Genomic DNA, 18,556 nt, shown 5'->3' with positions numbered 1-18,556 from the left:
AGAGAATTGCTTGAACCCGGAAGGCAGAGGCTGCAGTGAGTCGAGATCACACCACTGCATTCCAGCCTGGGTGACAGAGTAAGATTCCATCTCAAGAAAAAAAGAAAAGAAAGAAAGAAATCAAACATCTTAGCACTGGTTCTGGACACTCCAGGAAGTGCCAGCACCCAGACGTCCACATACTCCCTTGTCCCCTGGCAGGAAAGGGTTTCTAACAGTGGACATCAAGAGACGAGAGGCAGAATTCTGCCCCGCCCCGGAGTGACAGTGTACAGACTTTAGGGTACCACACACCACTTGGCTGTGGTGTATAATCCTTCTAATGTGCTATTGGATTTGGTTGCTAGCACTGTGCTGAGGATTTGTCAATCTACATTCATAAAAACATTGGTCTGCAGATTTCTTGCAGTATCTTTGACTTTGGTATCAGGGTAGTGCTGGCCTCATAGAATGTGTTAGGAAGTGTCTCTTCTGTTCATTTTTTGGAAGAGTTTGAACAGGACTGGAGTCAATTCTTCTTTAATGTTTCACAGAACGTCTGGTGGTGGAGCTGTCTGTTCCTGGACTTTGGTGGGAGAATTTTGATCACTGACTCAATTATTGTTCTTGTTATAAGTCTTTTGAGATCTTCTATTTCTTCTTGGGTAAGTTTGGATAATTTACGTGTTTCTAGAAATTTGTCTAATTTGTCCACTTCACCTAGATTTTCTAATTTGTTAGTGTTTATAGTATTCTCTTATAATCCTTTTAATAGTTCTGTAAGGTTGGTGGTAAGGTACCTGCTTTAATTTCTGATTTTAATTATTTTGAACTTCAGTTTCTTAGTCTAGCTAAAAGTTGGGATCCTGGCCAGGTACAGTGGCTCACGCCTATAATCCCAGCACTTTGGGAGTCTGAGGTGGGCAGACCACCTGAGGTCCGGAGTTCAAGACCAGCTTGACCAATATGGAGAAACCCCATCTCTATTAAAAAACTAACCAGGCATGGTGGCGCATGCCTGTCATCCAAGCTGCTGGTGGCTGAGGCAGGAGAATCGCTTAAACCCGGGAGGATGGAAGTTGCAGTGAGCCAAGATCACTCCATTGCACTCCAGCCTTGACAACAAGAGCAAAACTCCGTCTCAAAAAAAAAGAAAAGAAAAGGAAAAAAAAGGAGTTGGGATCCTTACCTCACCCCATATACAAAAATTAACACAAAATGAATCAATGCCTTAATATAAAAATTTAAACTATTAGAATTATTAGAGGAAAACATAGGAGTAAACCTTCATGAACCTGGATTTGGCAATGGATTAACACCAAAAGCAAGAGCAACTAAAGGAAAATTGGATTTCATCAAAATTAAAAACTTTTGTGCATCGAAGGGTCTATCAATAATTTTTAAAAGACACTTTACAGAATAGGAGAAAATATCTGTAAATCACATATCTGATAAGAGTGTAATATCCAGAATGTATACAGCACTCGTATCACTCAACAAAAAGACAAATCAATTTAAAAATAGCCACTGGGGCCAGGTATGGTGGCTCACGCCTGTAATCCCAGCACTTAGGGAGGCTAAGGCAGGACGACTGCTTGAGCTCAGGAGTCTAAGACCATCCTGGGCAACAGAGTAAGACCTGGTCTCTACCGAAAAAAAAAAATTTAGCCCGGCATGGTGGTGCATGCCTGTAGTCCTAGGTACTCTGGAGGTTGAGATGAGAGGATCACTTGAGCCTGGGAGACTGAGGCTGCAGTGAGCTGTGACTATGCCACTGCACTCTAGCCTGGGTGACAGAGTAAAACCCTGCCTCAAACAAACAAACAAAAAAAGTCACAGGACTTGAACAGGTATTTCTCCACAGAAGACACACAAGTAGCCAAGAAGCACATGAAAGACGATCATTATCACTGGGGATTAGGGAAATGCACATGAAAACCACAATAAGATATGCATACCCATTAGAATGGTTTTCATTTTTTTTAAAAAGGGGGAAACCAAGAAGTGCTGTCAAAGCTGTAGAGAAATGGAAATCCTCAGACACTGCTGGGGGGAATGTAAAATGGTATGGCCAGTTTGATGTCTCCTCCAAAAGTTAAACATAAAGACATAATCTATGAAATGAGAAACAGACCATCTGAATAGGCCTACATCTACTCAAAAACTGAATCAGTATTAAATAACATTCCAAGAAAGAAAACACTAGGCCCAAATGGTTTCACTGTGAATTCAATCAAACGTTCAGGGAAAAAAATGATACCAATTATCTATGATCTTTCCAGAAAAAGCAGCAGAAGGAATACTTTCAAATTCATTTTAGAAGGTCACCATTACCCTAATACTAAAACCAGATAAAGCCTTTGCCAGAAAGGAAAATCACAGATCAGTATCTCTCACGATCCTAGAGGGAAAAATCGTCAACAAACAAAGGTTGGCAAATAACATAGATGAGCAAGTAGAAGCCAACGAAGTTTTTAAAAATTATACACCACAATCAAGTGGGACTTACTCCAGTTATGCAAGGCATGTCATCATCCAAAAATCAGTGTAAACCATCACATCCGCAAGGCCAAAGAAGAAAAATCATACAATCATATCAACAGATGCAAAAAAAGCATTCGACAAAATCCAAAACCCACTCGTGATTTTAAAAACTCTCAGCAGGCTGGGCGTGGTGGCTCAAGCCTGTAATCGCAGCACTTTGGGAGGCCGAGGAGGGTGGATCACGAGGTCAAGAGATCGAGACCATCCTGGTCAACATAGTGAAACCCCGTCTCTACTAAAAATACAGAAAATTAGCTGGGCATGGTGGCGCGTGCCTGTAATCACAGCTACTCGGGAGGCTGAGGCAGGAGAATTGCCTGAACCCAGGAGGAGGAGGTTGCGGTGAGCCGAGATCGCGCCATTGCACTCCAGCCTGGGTAACAAGAGCGAAACTCCGTCTCAAAAAAAAAAAAAAAAAAAAAAAAAACTCTCAGCAAACCAGAAAAGAGAATGTCCTTAATATAAGAAAAGCCATTTACGAAAAACCCACAACTAACATCATATTCAATCTCAATGAAGGATGACTGAAATCTTTATTCGTAAGCCAGAAACAAGGCAAGGAGATCTCCTTTCACCACTCCTAGTCTACACTGTTCTGGAAGTCCCAGCTGACAAAGTAAGACAAGATAAAAGAAACAAAAGGTAAAACTCTCTTTGTTCACAGATGATATGCTTGTTTATGCAGAAAATCTCAAAGAATCCATTTTGAAAAATCCTCCTGGAATGAATAGGCGATTATAGCAAAGTTGCAGGATACAAGGTTAATATGCCAGAGTCAATTGCTTTCCTGTATTTCAGCAATGAACAATTGAAATTTGAAATTTAAAACATAGTACCATTTGCATTAGCACTAAAAAAGAGAAATACTTAGGTACAAATACAATAAAAGATATATAAGATTTATATGCAGAAAATCACAAAACTCTGATCAAAGATACCAAAGATCTACAGAAATGAAGAGATACTCTATGTTCTTGGATAGGAAGACCCACTATTATTAAGATGTTAGTTCTTCCGAAGGTGATTTACAGATTCAACAGAATCCAAACAAAAATATTTTGTGATATTAAACTCATTTCAAAATGTTTATGGAGAGTAAAAAGACCCAGAATAGCCAACACAGTACTGAAGAACAAGACGGTTTAAGATCAACATTACCCAACTTCAAGACTTACTATAGAGCTACCATAATCAACACAGTGTGGCATCGGTGAAAAACAGACAGACAAATGGAACATAACAGAGGCCCCAAAGACATATACACACAAATACAGTCAACTGATCTTTGACAAAGGAGCAAAAGGCAATTCAATGGAGAAAATACAGACTTTTCAACAAATGGTGCTGAAACAACTGGGCATCCACATAGAGAAAAATCAATCTAGACGCAGACCTTACACCTTTTACAAAACTAACTCAAAATGGATCACAGACCTAAATGTAAAATGCCAGCCACAAAACTTCTAGAAGAAAACAGAGGACCTGTGTGACCTTGGATTTCACAAGTTTTTAGTTATACCACCAAAAGCATGACCAAAAGAAAAAAAAGTTAACTTGGAAATTATTGAAATTAAAAATATCAGCCGGGCATGGTGGTTCACACCTGTAATCTAGTACTCTGGGAGGCTAAGACAGGCAGAATTACCTGAGGTCAGGAGTTCAAGACCAGCCTGGCCAACATGGTGAAATCCCGTCTCTACTAAAAATACAAAAACAGCCGGATGTGGTGGCATGCACCTGTAATCCCAGCTACTTGGGAGGCTGAGGCAGAATAACTGCTTGAACCCTGGAGGCAGAGGTTACGGTGAGCCAAGATCATGCCAGTGTACTCCAGCCTGGGCCACAGAGTGAGACTGTCTCAAAAAAAAAAAAAAAAAAATTAAAACATCTACTATGTGAAAGGCATTAAGAGAATGAAAAGCCACATACTGGAAGAAAATATATGCAAAAAAATATGATAAAGATTGTCATTCAAAATATACAAAGAACTCTTAATTAAAATTCAACAAGAAGAAGACAAACAACCCAATTAAAATGGGCAAAAGATCTGAATAGACACCTATCAAAGAATATATACAAATGGTAAATAATCATATGAAAAGATGCTCAACATCACATGTCATTTGGAAACTGCAAATTAAAACAGTAACAAAATACCACTACACATCTATTAGGATGGCAAAGATCCAAAGCACTCACACTAAACGCTGATGACATGAAGCAAAAGGAATCCTCATCCACTGCTGGTGGGAACACAAAATGGTACAGCCACTTTGGAAGAAAGTCTGACAGTCTCTTACAAAGCTAAACACACTCTTACCATATGATCTAGCAATTGCATTCCTTGGTATTTACCCAAATGAGCCGAAAGCTAATGCCTATGCAAAAACCTACACACAAATGTTCATAGCAGATTTATTCAAATTGCCAAAAACTAGAAATAGACAAGTAGCCAATTAGCATTGATAATTTTTATTGCTGGAATATTATTCAGCAATAAAAATTAGTTACTGAGTCTTGAAAAGATATGGAGGAACCTTAAATACACATTGCTAAGGGAAATAAACCAGTCTGAAATGCTTCCATATTATATTTGAACTATTAATGTATGTCATTCTGAAAAGGGTAAACCTGTGGAGACAGTAAAAAGATTGGTGGTGGCCAACGGGAAGGGATAAGGGGGCAGGATGAACAGGTGGAGCACAGGAGACTTTTAGGGCAATGAAACTATTCTGTATGATACTGTAATGGTAGATAGGTGACATCAGGCATCTGTCAAAATCCACAGAAGGTAAAGCACGGAGTAAACCCTGAGGATGTAAACTATGTGCTTTAGTTAACAATAATGTATCAATGTCGGTTCATCAACTGTAACAAATGTACCACATTAACATAAGATGTTAATAACAGGGGAATTGTGTGGAGAAGAGAGGTACAGGGGAAATCTCCATACTATATGCTCAGTTTTTCTGTAAAACTAAAACTGCCCTAAAAAAAAAATGTCTGTTAATCAACTTCTAAAAATAATATGCTAACTGAAGTTCCAGAACAGGCAAAACTAATCTGTGGAGAAAATACTCAGAACTGGCTGCTTCTCTGTGAGAGGCTGCCTAGGAAGGGATATAAGGGAATTTTCTGAAGTGATGATAATGTCCTGTATCTTGGAGTTTGTTCTATTCACTAGTACTCACTGGACAAACTTAAGATTTACATATTTCACTGCATATACATTTCACAAAAAAAGAAAAAGAAAAAAGGAAATGAACACTGTAGTTAATACATGCTAAAGCATTTAAGGAAAGTGTAATGCTTTGAAGTTTACTTTGAAATGCATCAAAAAACAAGATGGATTGAAGAACAGAGAAAGTGATAAATAAGCGATAAACAAGTAAGATGGTAATGGTAAAATCTAGGTGGTGAATATGCTGATGTTCACTGTAAAATTAACTTTGCTTAAAATAACATTTACAATAGCAACAAAAATGTGAAATACTTAGGAATAAAACAGTAGTGAGAAAAATTAAAGAAGAGCTAAATAAATGGTGAACGATACCTTGTTCATCAATTTTTAAGATGTGGTCTCCAAATAATCATAGACTCAACACAATCTCAACTGGAATTCCAGCTAGCAGTTTTACAGAAATTCACAGTCTGAGCCCAAACTTTATATGGCAAGGTAAAGATCTAGAATACTAAAACAATTTTGAAAAAAAAATTTGGAGGACTTCCACAATCTTATTTCAAGACTTAGCTTTTTTTTAAAAAAAAATCTTATTTCAAAACTTACCTTTGTTGCCCAGGCTGGAGTTGACAGCGTGACCTGGGCTCACTGCAACCTCCGCCTCCTGGGTTCAAGCAATTCTCCTCCCTCAGCCTCCAGGGCAGCTGGGACTACAGGCGCACGCTGTCATGCAAGGCTAATTTTTGTATTTTAGTAGAGATAGGGTTTCACCATGTTGCCCAGGCTGGTGGTGAACTCCCGAGCTCTGGCAATCCTCCCGCCTCAGCCTACCAAAGTGCTGGGATTACAGGCATAAGCCACTGCACCTGGCCCAAGACTTAGCATTTTAAGCTGCAATAATCAAGACTGTACGGCAATGCTGTTTTAAGGACAAACATATAAACCAATGTAACAGAAGAGAATCCAGTTGTGAGCATATATGGTCAACTGATTTTTTACAAAGTTTTCAAGGTAATTGAATGTTGGGTCAAAGTATATTCTTCTCAACGAATGTATGGAAAAACAAATCAACCTCTCATCACCATTGATCCCCCTCCCCCGCAAAACACAAAATAACCAAAAAAATTAAAAATAAAACTTGAGTTTTATAGCCCAAATATAAAAGTTTTATAGCCAAAATATAAAAGCTAAAACTATGGAACTTCTGAAAGAACACTGTAAGGCCGGTGCCTCCTTGGGAGCCGAATGGACATGCCCTTCTCTCTTCGTGCCTAAAAACTACATCATCATACTGAGCACATTGCTCAGCATTTGCCCTCTACACGCAGGCTCCCCTTGCCCATGTCCGCATTCCAATCTCAGTCCTGCACCTGCCATAAATTTTGAAAAGGCCTGCCAAGAGCCTGCCCTATGGTAGCTCCCCCGTACATCCTCGGCCAGCCCCTCGTCCGTGCTCACTCCCTTCATACCCAATGGAAATGCCCCCGCTTTGTTCACCTCGCCCATCCCCAGTCTTTTAATACCCAATAGAACTACCTTGTCTTTGTTTCCCCCACAGTCAATCAGCCACTTCTACTCCCTATAAAACCCCACGCCCCAAGAAGAGAAGCACGACTTCTCTGGCCCCTTCTCGGACCATAGAACCTCGCCCGGGAGCCGAATAAATTGGCTTTTAATTTCCTCACTCCGGTCTCTGTTTCCTCATTGAGCTCGGCGGAAAGTCTAACAAACACTTAGTGGGCAATCTTTGCAGTCCTTATATGTAAATTTTACCTCAATAAATTTGATGTACAAAATCAAACCATTAGAGTACTATAAGTAAATATAGTAGATATTTCTAATAATCTCAAACCAGGGGGAAGACTTTTTGAGAAGGCATAAAAATTCATAAACTACATGGCAAGATCAATTTTAACACAAAGAAAGCCTGGCAAAAGATATACAGAGTTTATATCCAAGGAGAAGCCAATGATCCTAGCATCTGAGGGTGCTCAGCCTCACCCATGAGGAGAAACTCCAGACTACTCATCTGCCAGAGAGAAAGGGCATCTCCTAAGTGTCCAACACTGTCCTAACTCGGAGGGTGAGATTCTAGAATGGACTGTCCTATACTGCTGCGGGAGTGTGTGTTCTATGGAGAGCGATGTGGCAACATCTAGGAATTGAGAGATTTACTAAATGCCCTCTGACCCAGCAATCCCAATCCTAGGAATTTATTTTATAACAACTTACACACATGTGAGAGGACAGGTGTACAGGACGTCCACTGCAACACTACGTACAATAGTAAGAGTAGAAACTACCCAAGTGCCCGTTGCAAGGGAAGCATTAATTATGAAACATTAATAAAATATAACCATGAAGCACTTAAAAAGAATGAGGCACATCTTTGTGTAGGGATCTAGCAGTGCAATCCATAAAAAACAGTGAAAAGTCACAGTCGAGATCAGCGTGTGCAGTATGCAAGCACTCATGAAAAAAAAGAAGCCTGTGTCCATACGTGAAGAGAGGAGCTCCGTAAGGACCCAGAAGACACTGGCTGGATTCACTTCCTGAGGTCACCAGGACACATAACCACAAACTGAGGGCTTACAACAGAAATGGATTCTCACAGTTCTGGAGACCAGAATTCCCACACCAAGGTGTCCAAGGCCCACATGCCCTCCAAAGGCACTGGGGAGAGCCTAGCCTAGCCTGGCCTGGCCTGGCCTTTCCCAGCCTCCGGCAGGCCCAGGACTTCCATGGCTGCGGCCACATGGCTGCAATCTCAGCCTCTGCCTTCACTGGCCTTCTCCTCTATCAGGACACTTTTCATTGGCTTCAGTCCCATCCTAAACCCAAGACAATCATCCCATTTTGAGATCCTTAACTCAGTCGCACTGGCGAAGACCCTTTTCCCAAATATGGTCACATTTATAGGGAGTTGTAGGGTTTGGACATGGACACAGCCCCAGGTTATGTCAGCCTCTGAGACCCAAGCTCAAGTCTGATGCTTGTTTTCATAAATCAAGTTTTACAGGAACACGGCCTGCTCATTTGTTTATGGTGACTCCTGAGCTTCGAATGCAAAGCTGAACAGCAGCAGCAGTAACCACACGGCCCACAAAGCAAAAACCAGAGTGCACACTCCCGTCCCGCCGCTTGACTCAGTCTCACAGTTGCCTGACGCATTTGAGCACTATCTACCTCTACCCGCTGCTCCCTGAGTGCAGTGAAACCTGGGCTGCTTTGCGCACAGTGGATCTTCAGCATCCGTGACAGTGTGTGAAACACGACGTGCTGACGGGTTGCACACAGGGTCAAATGACTGCTCTGAGGAGCACTAGGGCTGGGCATGAGAGAGACTTCACTAGAGACCCTTTTCTTTTCTTTTTTTTTTTTGAGACGAAGTCTTGCTCTGTCACCAGGCTGGAGTGCAGTGGCACAATCTCTGCTCACTGCAACCTTCGCCTCCTGGGTCCAAGCGATTCTTCCGCCTCAGCCTCCTGAGTAGCTGGGACCACAGGCACGTGCCACCACACCTGGCTAATTTTTGTATTTTTAGTAGAGACAGGGTTTCATCATGGCCAGAATGGTCTCGATCTCTTGACCTCGTGATCCACCCGCCTCGGCCAGAGACCCTTTTCAAATGTCTTCATTTTACATCACAGCATGTATTATTACACTAAAAATGTTAATATATTTAAATATGAGGAGAATTTTGCAAATGAAAAACCAGGCAAGTACCCTCATATAAAGATAGATAAGGAGGGCAATACAGTCGGAGTGGTACCACTGGTTTTGCAGAAGCTAATTTTCTTTACTATCTACAAATCCATGTTATAAAGCACAATGACTGACCTGGCCAGTGATACTGGTGTGACCGTGCGGGGAGAGAGGACAGAAGGTGCACAACAGTGGAAGACAGCCAATATTCATCCACTGCTCAACAGCGGATGGTTAAGGTGGCAATCACGAAAAAGTAGAACAAAAAAGTTCCTCAGCAAGATGAAAGCAAACCCGGAAAAATACAGGTAAGAGTTAGTATGGTTTCCTTTGAGGGTTGGGTATTACTGTTTTTGTTTTTAACAAGCCTCTTGGTATTTTTTTTTTTTTTTTTGAGACAGAGTCTTGCTCTGTTGCTCAGGCTGGAGTCCAGTGGCGTGATCTCAGCTCACTGCAACCTCCACCTCCTGGATTTAAGCAATTCTCCGCCTCAACCTCCTAGGTAGCTGGGATTACAGGGATGTGCCATCACACCTGGCTAATTTTTTGTATTTTTAGTAGAGACAGGGTTTCACCATCTTGGCCAAGCTGATCTTGAACTCCTGGCCTCATGATCCACTCACCTCGGCCTCCCAAAGTGCTGGGGTTACAAGTGTGAGCAACCATGCCCGGCTAATTCTTTTTTTTTTTTTTTGAGACAGGGTCTTGCTCCAGGCTGTAGTGTAGAGGTGCAATCACAGCTCACTGCAGCCTTCAACTCCTGGGCTCAGGCAATCCTCCCACCTCGGCCTCCTAAAGTGCTAGGATTTACAGGTGTGAGCTACTGCACCTGGCCTAAATTTTTAACCACTTACTAAGTTTGGTTAAAAAGCAAACAGAGGCTGGGTAAGGTAACTCATGCCTGTAATCCCAGCACTTGTGGAGGCTGAGGCGGGCAGATCACCTGAGGTTGGGAGTTCGAGAGCAGCCTAATCAACATGGAGAAACCCGTCTCTCCTAAAAATACAGAATTAGCCGAGCATGGTGGCACACGTCTGTAATTCCAGCTACTCGGGAGGCTGAGGCGGGAGAATCTCTTGAACCTGGGAGGCAGAGGTTGTGGTGAACCAAGATCATGCTATTGAACTCCAGGCTGGGCAACAAGAGCGAAACTCTGTCTCAAAAATAAATAAATAAATTTTTAAAAATAAAATAAAATAAAATAAAATAAAAAGCAAACAGAAGGAGTGTTTGACTGTTGTGAGTGTCCCCTACTGCTAAGGCCACACATAGTAACTTTGCGCACCATGGACCAAGAAGTACTCACAGGCCGGCAGAGCAAGGAGAAAATCTAATCAAAGCATCTGCTGCCTTCCCCAGAGGGCTTTCTGATGACGGGCAAAAACTTCACCTTAAAGCTGAACTAAGCCTTGGATACGCTCAAAACCTTCCAAAAGTTCTCCGTGTGTGTGTTAACTTGGTATGACCACCTCCTGTCTAAAGCTGGGAAGCACATTCCCCAGAAGGCCAGGACAGTGGCCCAGTGACAGAGGCACAGTGCTGCCCGGTTACCACATCTGCTTGGCAGTCTTCCCGCTTGGCATCTGCTAGCTTCCTGCTGCTGGCCAGCAAACCCACAGAGGCCCAGCACAGCACCAGTGCTCCCCCAGATATGACGACAGCTTCCCAGAGCTCTGACCCCACGCTGATGCCCACACACACATGCTTCTCCTGTTTCCTCACAATCTTCAAGCTGTCCACTTGGGACAAGTTGGTTTAAGCAGAGCATTTCTCTGATTCTGCAACTTCCCTCTCATGTGTGCAAGCTCAGGGCGTCTTTCACTGCTGTATTTACAACAGCTCTGCTCTTCTGACCAAATCCTGACTGATGTGCGCTGAGTTTCTAAAAGAGGTCTATATTCCTGTGTCAATTTTATAAATTCAGATTTTTTAGAACTAAATACATCTTAACCTCCTCTGACTAAAAACTGTCAGAAACAGAAATTTCATCTAATGCTTTTATTGTTTTAACACAGATAAGCTATGGCCAGGTAATCTCTGATTTCCAAAATGTAAACCAAAAAGAACTAGAACTCAACTTAGTCTTACCTAAATTAGATATTTTCCCTCATGGAAAAAAAAATCAGAAAATACTACATGCTTTTTAAGTTTTTTCTTGTACTCCTGGTTTAAATCACTGTAACAGAATAAAATATGTAAGCACATGCTGGAACTTTACATCTAAGGTTAGCTACTCATTTTTACCTTAATAAGTTTAAGGCAAAATATAGTCTTCTTTCAGAACAATTTTCCCCAAAATATTTAATACAGTGATTTTGTTTCTAGAAAAGACTAGACTTTCCAATCGTTCTCACCTGAACAAAAACACCATTCTCTGACTACCACCAAAGAGAAAAGAAGAAGGAAAGAAAAGGCCTTTCGGATGCAGTGGGCACAGACTGTAATGCCAGACAGAGGAAAGTCAGTGTGCGGAGGGAGCCTGGAATCCACCCTCCGTGGCTTCCTGAGGGTGTGCTGGAGACCGCCCGCGGGCACGCTCAGGTGCCGAGCACAACCAGTTTGTGGAGCTGGTAGAGAAAGGTGTTCTTCCCTCGGCTGCTCTCCCAGTCAGCCTGGTCCATGATCAGCTTTGGATCAACCTAATGGGGTAGACAAGAGCATCAGTTAGGCTCTGTGACAGGGCTTTTCCAGACATAAAAAACACATGCATTAACATACAGGATGCACAAAGTATAATTCAGTTCTCCAAAAGTATTTACAGAACACTTGTCTACTCTCACACTCACACTGTATGTCTGATGATTCATTTTTAATTTCATGTTTAAATAACCCCATTAAAGATGGACAAAAGGCATGAACACTTCTCAAAAGAAGACATTCAAGGGCCAAAAAAATTTTAAATGCTCCACACATCACCAATTATCAAAGAAGTGCAAATCGAAACCACAAAATGTCATCTCACACCAGTCAGAATAGCTATTATTAAAATGTCAAAAAAACAACAGATGCTGGCAAGCCTGCGGAGAAAAGAGAATGCTTATACAGCATTGGTGGGAATATAAATTCGTTGAGTCACTGTGGAAAGCAGTTTGGAGATTTCTCAAGGATCTTAAACGGAACTACCATTTGATCCAGCAATTCCATTACTGAGTATATATCCAAAAGAAAACAAAGTGTTCTACCGAAAAGGCACGTGCAGTCACATATTCACCACAGCATATTCACCACAGCACTACGCACAATAGCAAAGACATGGAATCAGCCCAGATGCCCATCAGCAGTGGACTGGATAAAGAAGATGTGCTACACATATACTGTGTGATACTACAAAGTCATTAAAAAGAATGAAATTGTGTAACCGGGATGCAGCTAGAGGTCATTACCCTAAGCAAATTGACCCAGGAACAGAAAACCAAATACTGCATGTTCTCACCTAAAAGTGGAGCTAAACACTGAGTACTCACGGACATAGAACAAGAGATATTGGGGACTACTAGATGGGGGAAGGAGGCAAGGACTGAAAAGCTACCTACTGGGTACTATGCTTAGTACCTGGGTGACGGGATCAATTGTACTTCAAACCTCAGCATTACGTCACATACCCAGGTAACAAAAGCCACACATGTACCCCTTGAATCTAACATAAAAGTTGAAAACAAACAAATCCATGATTAATACTATGGAAAGTTTTATTGAGAAATCTCCCATGCATGCCTATGTAAATGTGGACAGTAATTGCATTATAGGTCTTGAAAACATGGAAGTTTTCTAAAACACACTAACCTCAAAGTGAAATTCTGTTTTCAAATGAAGTCCTGCTAGTTCATCACCCTCAGACGCTCCAACTGAGCCTGATGGCCACAAGGGTTGGTACGGCCGCCCCTCTCCTTGCCCACAGAGCCCACACAATCCAGTCAGCTGCTAGGATCAGCTCTGGGGTCTCTAAAGAGGGACCCAGGCGCAGGGCACAAGGGGAGCAGGCTAGCCTCATAGTGGGAGCAACCTTTAGGCACAGGATGGGACACAGCCCCCAGAAGCAGAGCCTCACTTAGATCACCAAAGGGGAGAGGAAAGACTGTCTCTGCTGCTTTATATCTAAAGACATCCTTGGCTCTAGAATTAAATCTCCAAACTCCTCTGGGCTCCTTTCTCTGAAATCACGTTTTATTCCATTTCTAGCCCTACAGACTGGGAGTATCAGGGAGCCTATGAAGGGCTTTGTCCTTCTTCACCATTCAGCTATGGCCCTTGAAAATTCCTTCATTGAAGCCTGCATCCCCACTGTGATGGTATTTGGAGATAGGGCCTCTGGGAGGTGATAAGGGTTAGATGAGGTCACAAGGGTGGGGCCTCCAGGATGGGATTTGTGCCCTAAGAGAGGGTTTCTTTCTTTCACGTGAGGACACAGCGAGAAGGTGGCCATCAGCAGGTGTCCCTCACAAGTAACCACAAACTGGCACCTGCCCTAGGACTTCCAGCCACCAGAGCTGTGAGAACAAATGTCTGCTGTTCCTAAGCCCCTACACACGGTGGCACTGTGACAGCAGCCCAAGCAGACGGAGACAACAACCAGTGCAGCCTGAAAGCCACCAAGCCAGCCACGTGGCAGGAACAGCCAAGGCACATTTTATGAAGACCACCAAGAGCAGAAGGGTCCAATCCAGTCAGACACCAGTATAACTCACTGCCCGTGAGCGTCTCCAGTCAGACACCAGTATAACTCACTGCCCGTGAGCATCTCCAGTCAGACACCAGTATAACTCACTGCCCGTGAGCGTCTCCAGTCAAACACCAGTATAACTCACTGCCCGTGAGCGTCTCCAGTCAGACACCAGTATAACTCACTGCCCGTGAGCGTCTCCAGTCAGACACCAGTATAACTCACTGCCCGTGAGCTGGGAAAAAAACAATACCAGGCAGTGAGTTATACTGGTGTCTGACTCTTTGCCGAGGCATCACATAGAGGACACTGTGCAGAAACAGCCTGTCTGGTCTGAGACATCTGCCGCTGACTCCCAAAGCCATCCACTTTGCCTACTGTCTCTGCCCTCTCGGACCCTTGGCCAGCCCTGGCTCTGAACCCTGGGTCTGCCCAGGGCCCATCCCCTCCTCCGTGTGGCCTCTGCTTACATAGCAGCCTGTGTCCCACTCACCTGATTCCATTCATAGGGCTTTTCATGCCACCTGGGAACAATCTTCTTTCTTGGTTTTGACTGACAGAACAAACTATAATTTTTTTTAAAAAAAAGGAAATTATATTAATATATTAGTAACCAAACACGCTGCTGTGATTTTTAAATGATTTAAATTCTATATATTTCCCACAGAATTAGAACTACAATAAACTGTTTAAAGGTCAACATTTACACAGTTATGATCGGAAAATATTTTAATCTATAGCTTATTCAAAAGCAGAAAGAAATGGAGTGCTGCAGATCTGTAAGACCAAGTCTTGTCTCTGCGTTCCCTTAGCAACCAGCACTGCACATCACTGCATGAATGAGTCAAGTTCTCTGAAATGTAACAGGACATTTTGTACCATTAGCTCTGAAGCAGTCATGACAAGTTGGAAATATAAAAAAAGAGGGAATTTGAGCAATGAGGGAGTAAAGAGTTCTGCAGAGCCTCTCCCCCTGAAAAAAACTATAAAACAAGGCAATATTATAAAAACAACAACAACCATTTGAAGGCTCTGGAAATTAACCAACGCAAACAAGTTGAGGAGCATTCATTCATAACAAATTGCCGGCTCCGGGTGAGAACAGTGGAGTATGCGGAGTTATTGCTGAGGTAGGGGCCGCTCCCACCCCATACACCTGCCCCCGAGCCCAGCACCACAGCACTCCCAGGGCCACGAAGGCTATGTGATCTGGAGCAGAGGATGAAAAAGCCTCAGACCTTGACTTGCAGCACTGTCAGTAAAAACAGCAATGCAGGAAACAGATGGGGAAAGCCTATAGCTTTCCAGCCTCAGGCCACATTCTGCTTGGGGCCAGCAGCAGACCGGAAGACCCAGAAGGGAAGGGGGAGACCCTGGAAAGGAGGGTGCCACAGAGGGAGAGCAGGCCCTCTACATATCCCTGACTGATGGAAGGGTGCACGCATGGGAAAAACCTGGGAAGCTATGGGAAAAATAGAAGCCAGGGAAGAATTAAAAAGTGCCTGAACTACCTGAATTGAACCTTAGAAAGACTGGGGGGAAAAAAAAGTGCCTGGACTTGGAGTGCACTTTCCAACCCATACTTAGCTCCACTGGCAGACAGCAGAAGCCTTCGGGGCAGTATTTAAGCACAACTTCTGATTGATCCTGATTGATCACTGGCTGAGTGCTAAGCTGTGCAGATACAAGGACAACACCTAGGAAACTAGGCTACAAAATAAAATAAGAATCAACAAAACAAAACAGGAGCTGGGCGTGGTCTCACACGCCTGTAGTCCCACCTACTCAGAAGGCTGAGGAGGGAGGATTGCCTGAGCCCAGGAGCTCAAGGCTACAGTGAGCCACGATCACACCACTGCACTCCAGCTTAGGCAACAAAGTGAGCCTTTGTTTCTATAAAAATTAAAATTAAAAACGTAACAAAACCCAGAACCCAGATGTCAGTGATCTCACATCATGGGGGATGGACTTACACGTTAAATCTAGCATGTTTCTAAAGTGAAACAAACTAAACTAACAACCAAATCCAAAAACAACAGCTCTGGGGGAACTGCTCCAGTACATCATCTAAAGTACCCAATTTCCACCAAAAACGGAGGAGATGTCAAAGACACAGGACTGTGTGGCCCACACACAAAACAGCGGCCAGTAGAAGCTGAGTGCATGGCCAGGTGTGGGCTCAGCACTCAAAGACCTCAAGGCAGCCACTGTAAACAGGTGCTAAGAATTTTTTTAAAAAATAGGATGACCATGAGTCAGAGATAATCTCAATAAAAATTAAAAACTACCAAAGATTCAAAAGAAATCCTAGAGTTGAAAAGTACAATGACTGAAATGGAAAATTATCTGCAGCACATCCACATTGGTCTGAGATGAAATAATAAAGGATCAGTAAGCTTAAGATCAACAGAAATTAACCAGTCTGAAACACAAAGAGGAAAAAGACTGAAGAAGAAGGACCAGAGCCTCAAAGACCAGTGAGGCAGTGTGGACTGTGTTAGCGTGTGTTTAACACTAGCGCACTAACGGACGTGCAAAGCAACGTCTCCCTAAAGGAGAAGAGAGCAGGCACGACGCAGAAAAGATATTTGAAAAAATTCAAACACACAAATATACTGTTAAGTAAAAGGATAGAAGAAGCTTGCTATGCAAATGGTAGCTAAAGAGAGGCTGAGGTAGTTATATTAGTATCAAACAAAATAGACCTTAAAACAAGAAGTATTACTAGAGAGAGAAAGCTTTCATAATGATAATGATCCTGTGTGTAGGAAATCCTAAGGAATCCACAGCAACTACTAGAATATACAAGTTTAACAAGGTCACAGGATAAAAGACCAATATATAAAAATCAACTATTCCTTTGTAAAAAAAAAAAAAAAAATTAAGAAAATTTCATTCACAATAGCATTAAAAGGATTAAAATATTTAAAAACAACGACAGTGCAAGACCTGCACACTGAGAATTCTAAAACAGTGTTAAGAGAAATTAAAGATCCAAATGAGCAGACACTCCGTCTTTATGGACTGGATGGCTCACGATCGTCAGGACGGCGATTCTCCCCAGACTGACTCATAGGTCCCACAGAACCCCATCACAATTCTAACAAGGCTTTTCATGCAAGCTGACGAGCTGATCCTAAAATTTATGTGGAAAAGAATATAAAAGAGTAAAATAATTTTGAAAACAACAAAACAGGAGGACTAACGCTACAGCAATCAAGACGGTATATAGCACAGTACAGAGATAAGATATAAAATAATAGAACAAAACAGAAAGCCCAACAAAAACCCTTTACATTTACAGCCAGTTGATTTTTAACCAAGGTAACAAGGCAATTCAATGGGAAAGGTATAGCTCTTCAGCAAATGATGTCATCACAACTAGATATTCATATGCAAAAGTGACTTTAGGCTCTTATATCACACGCCATATACAAAATCATCTCACAATGGATCAAAAGCCTAAACATAAAAAGCAAATTTAAAAAAGAGAGAAAATGATTGTGACCTCAAGTTTAGCAAGAATTTTTTTTAGATATAACACCAAAAGCATAATTCATTTTTTAAAAAATACAGTAGTGTCTTAGTCCATTTTCCCTTGTTATAACAGAAGATCAAAGAGTGGGTCACTTATGAAGATAAGAAATTTCTTTCTCACAGTTCTGGAGCTGGGAAGCGCAGGAGCACAGCTCTAGCACCTGGCCTGGGCCTTTTTGCTGCATCATGACATGGCAGAGGGGCAAGTGAGTACTTGAGACAGGAGAGGCGCCGGAGCAGACCTACTTTACAACAATCCATATTCTCTTGATAACTAACCCTCTCACAATAATAACATGAGTCCAACCACCTCTTATTACGCCCCACCTTCCAGCACTGCTGCATTGGGTATTAGGTTGCAAACACATCACATTCAAACCACAGCAAGTAGATTTCATTAAAATCAAAACTTGTGTTCTTTGGAAGACATCATTAAAATAAGAAGACAAGCTACACAATGGAGAAACTAATTCCAAATTACTTACCCAATAAAAGACATGTATTTAAAATTTTTAAAACTTTCTACAACTCAATAATGAAAAGACAAATTTAAAAATGGGCAAAAGATCTGAACAGACATTTCACCGAAAAAAAAGATAAATGACTGCTAAGAGGAACAGAAAAAGTTGCTCTACATCATTAGTCATTAAGAAAATAAAAATTAATACCACAGTCAGATACTACCATACCCACCAGACTGACTGCCGTAAAAACACACTGACACTGCCGCATGCTGATGAGAATGTGGAGAAGCCAGAGCCATCCTATGCTGCTGGTAGGAATGTAATATGGTACAGCTACTTTGGAAAACTGTTTGGTCTTTTTTTTTCCAGTTGGAGTTTTGCTCTTGTCACCCAAGCTAGAGTACAATGGCGCAATCTCGGCTCACTGCAACCTCTGCCTCCTGGGTTTGAGCAATTCTCCTGCCTCGGCCTCCCAAGTAGCTGGGG

At 42.2% G+C, this 18,556-nt stretch overlaps 1 protein-coding gene across 1 annotated transcript in view; it reads right to left on the bottom strand.

Annotated features, from left to right (window-relative positions):
- Positions 1-11,806: 11,806 nt before the first annotated feature.
- Positions 11,807-18,556, bottom strand: part of TDRD9 (tudor domain containing 9) — a 139,357-nt gene continuing 132,607 nt past the window's right edge. The window contains exons 35-36 of the mRNA XM_064374513.1: positions 14,563-14,635; positions 11,807-12,048 (exon numbers count right to left, since the gene is read on the bottom strand). Coding sequence (XP_064230583.1) covers positions 11,947-12,048; positions 14,563-14,635 — 175 coding nt within the window. The 3' untranslated portion in view covers positions 11,807-11,946. The remainder of the gene's footprint in view (positions 12,049-14,562; positions 14,636-18,556) is intronic.

This window comes from Aotus nancymaae, unplaced genomic scaffold (genome assembly GCF_030222135.1).
Source record: "Aotus nancymaae isolate 86718 unplaced genomic scaffold, 86718_ANA_hifiasm-v0.15.2.pri h1tg000011l, whole genome shotgun sequence".
Classification (NCBI taxonomy): Eukaryota; Metazoa; Chordata; class Mammalia; order Primates; family Aotidae; genus Aotus; species Aotus nancymaae.
This window is presented reverse-complemented; position numbering and strand designations above follow the sequence as displayed.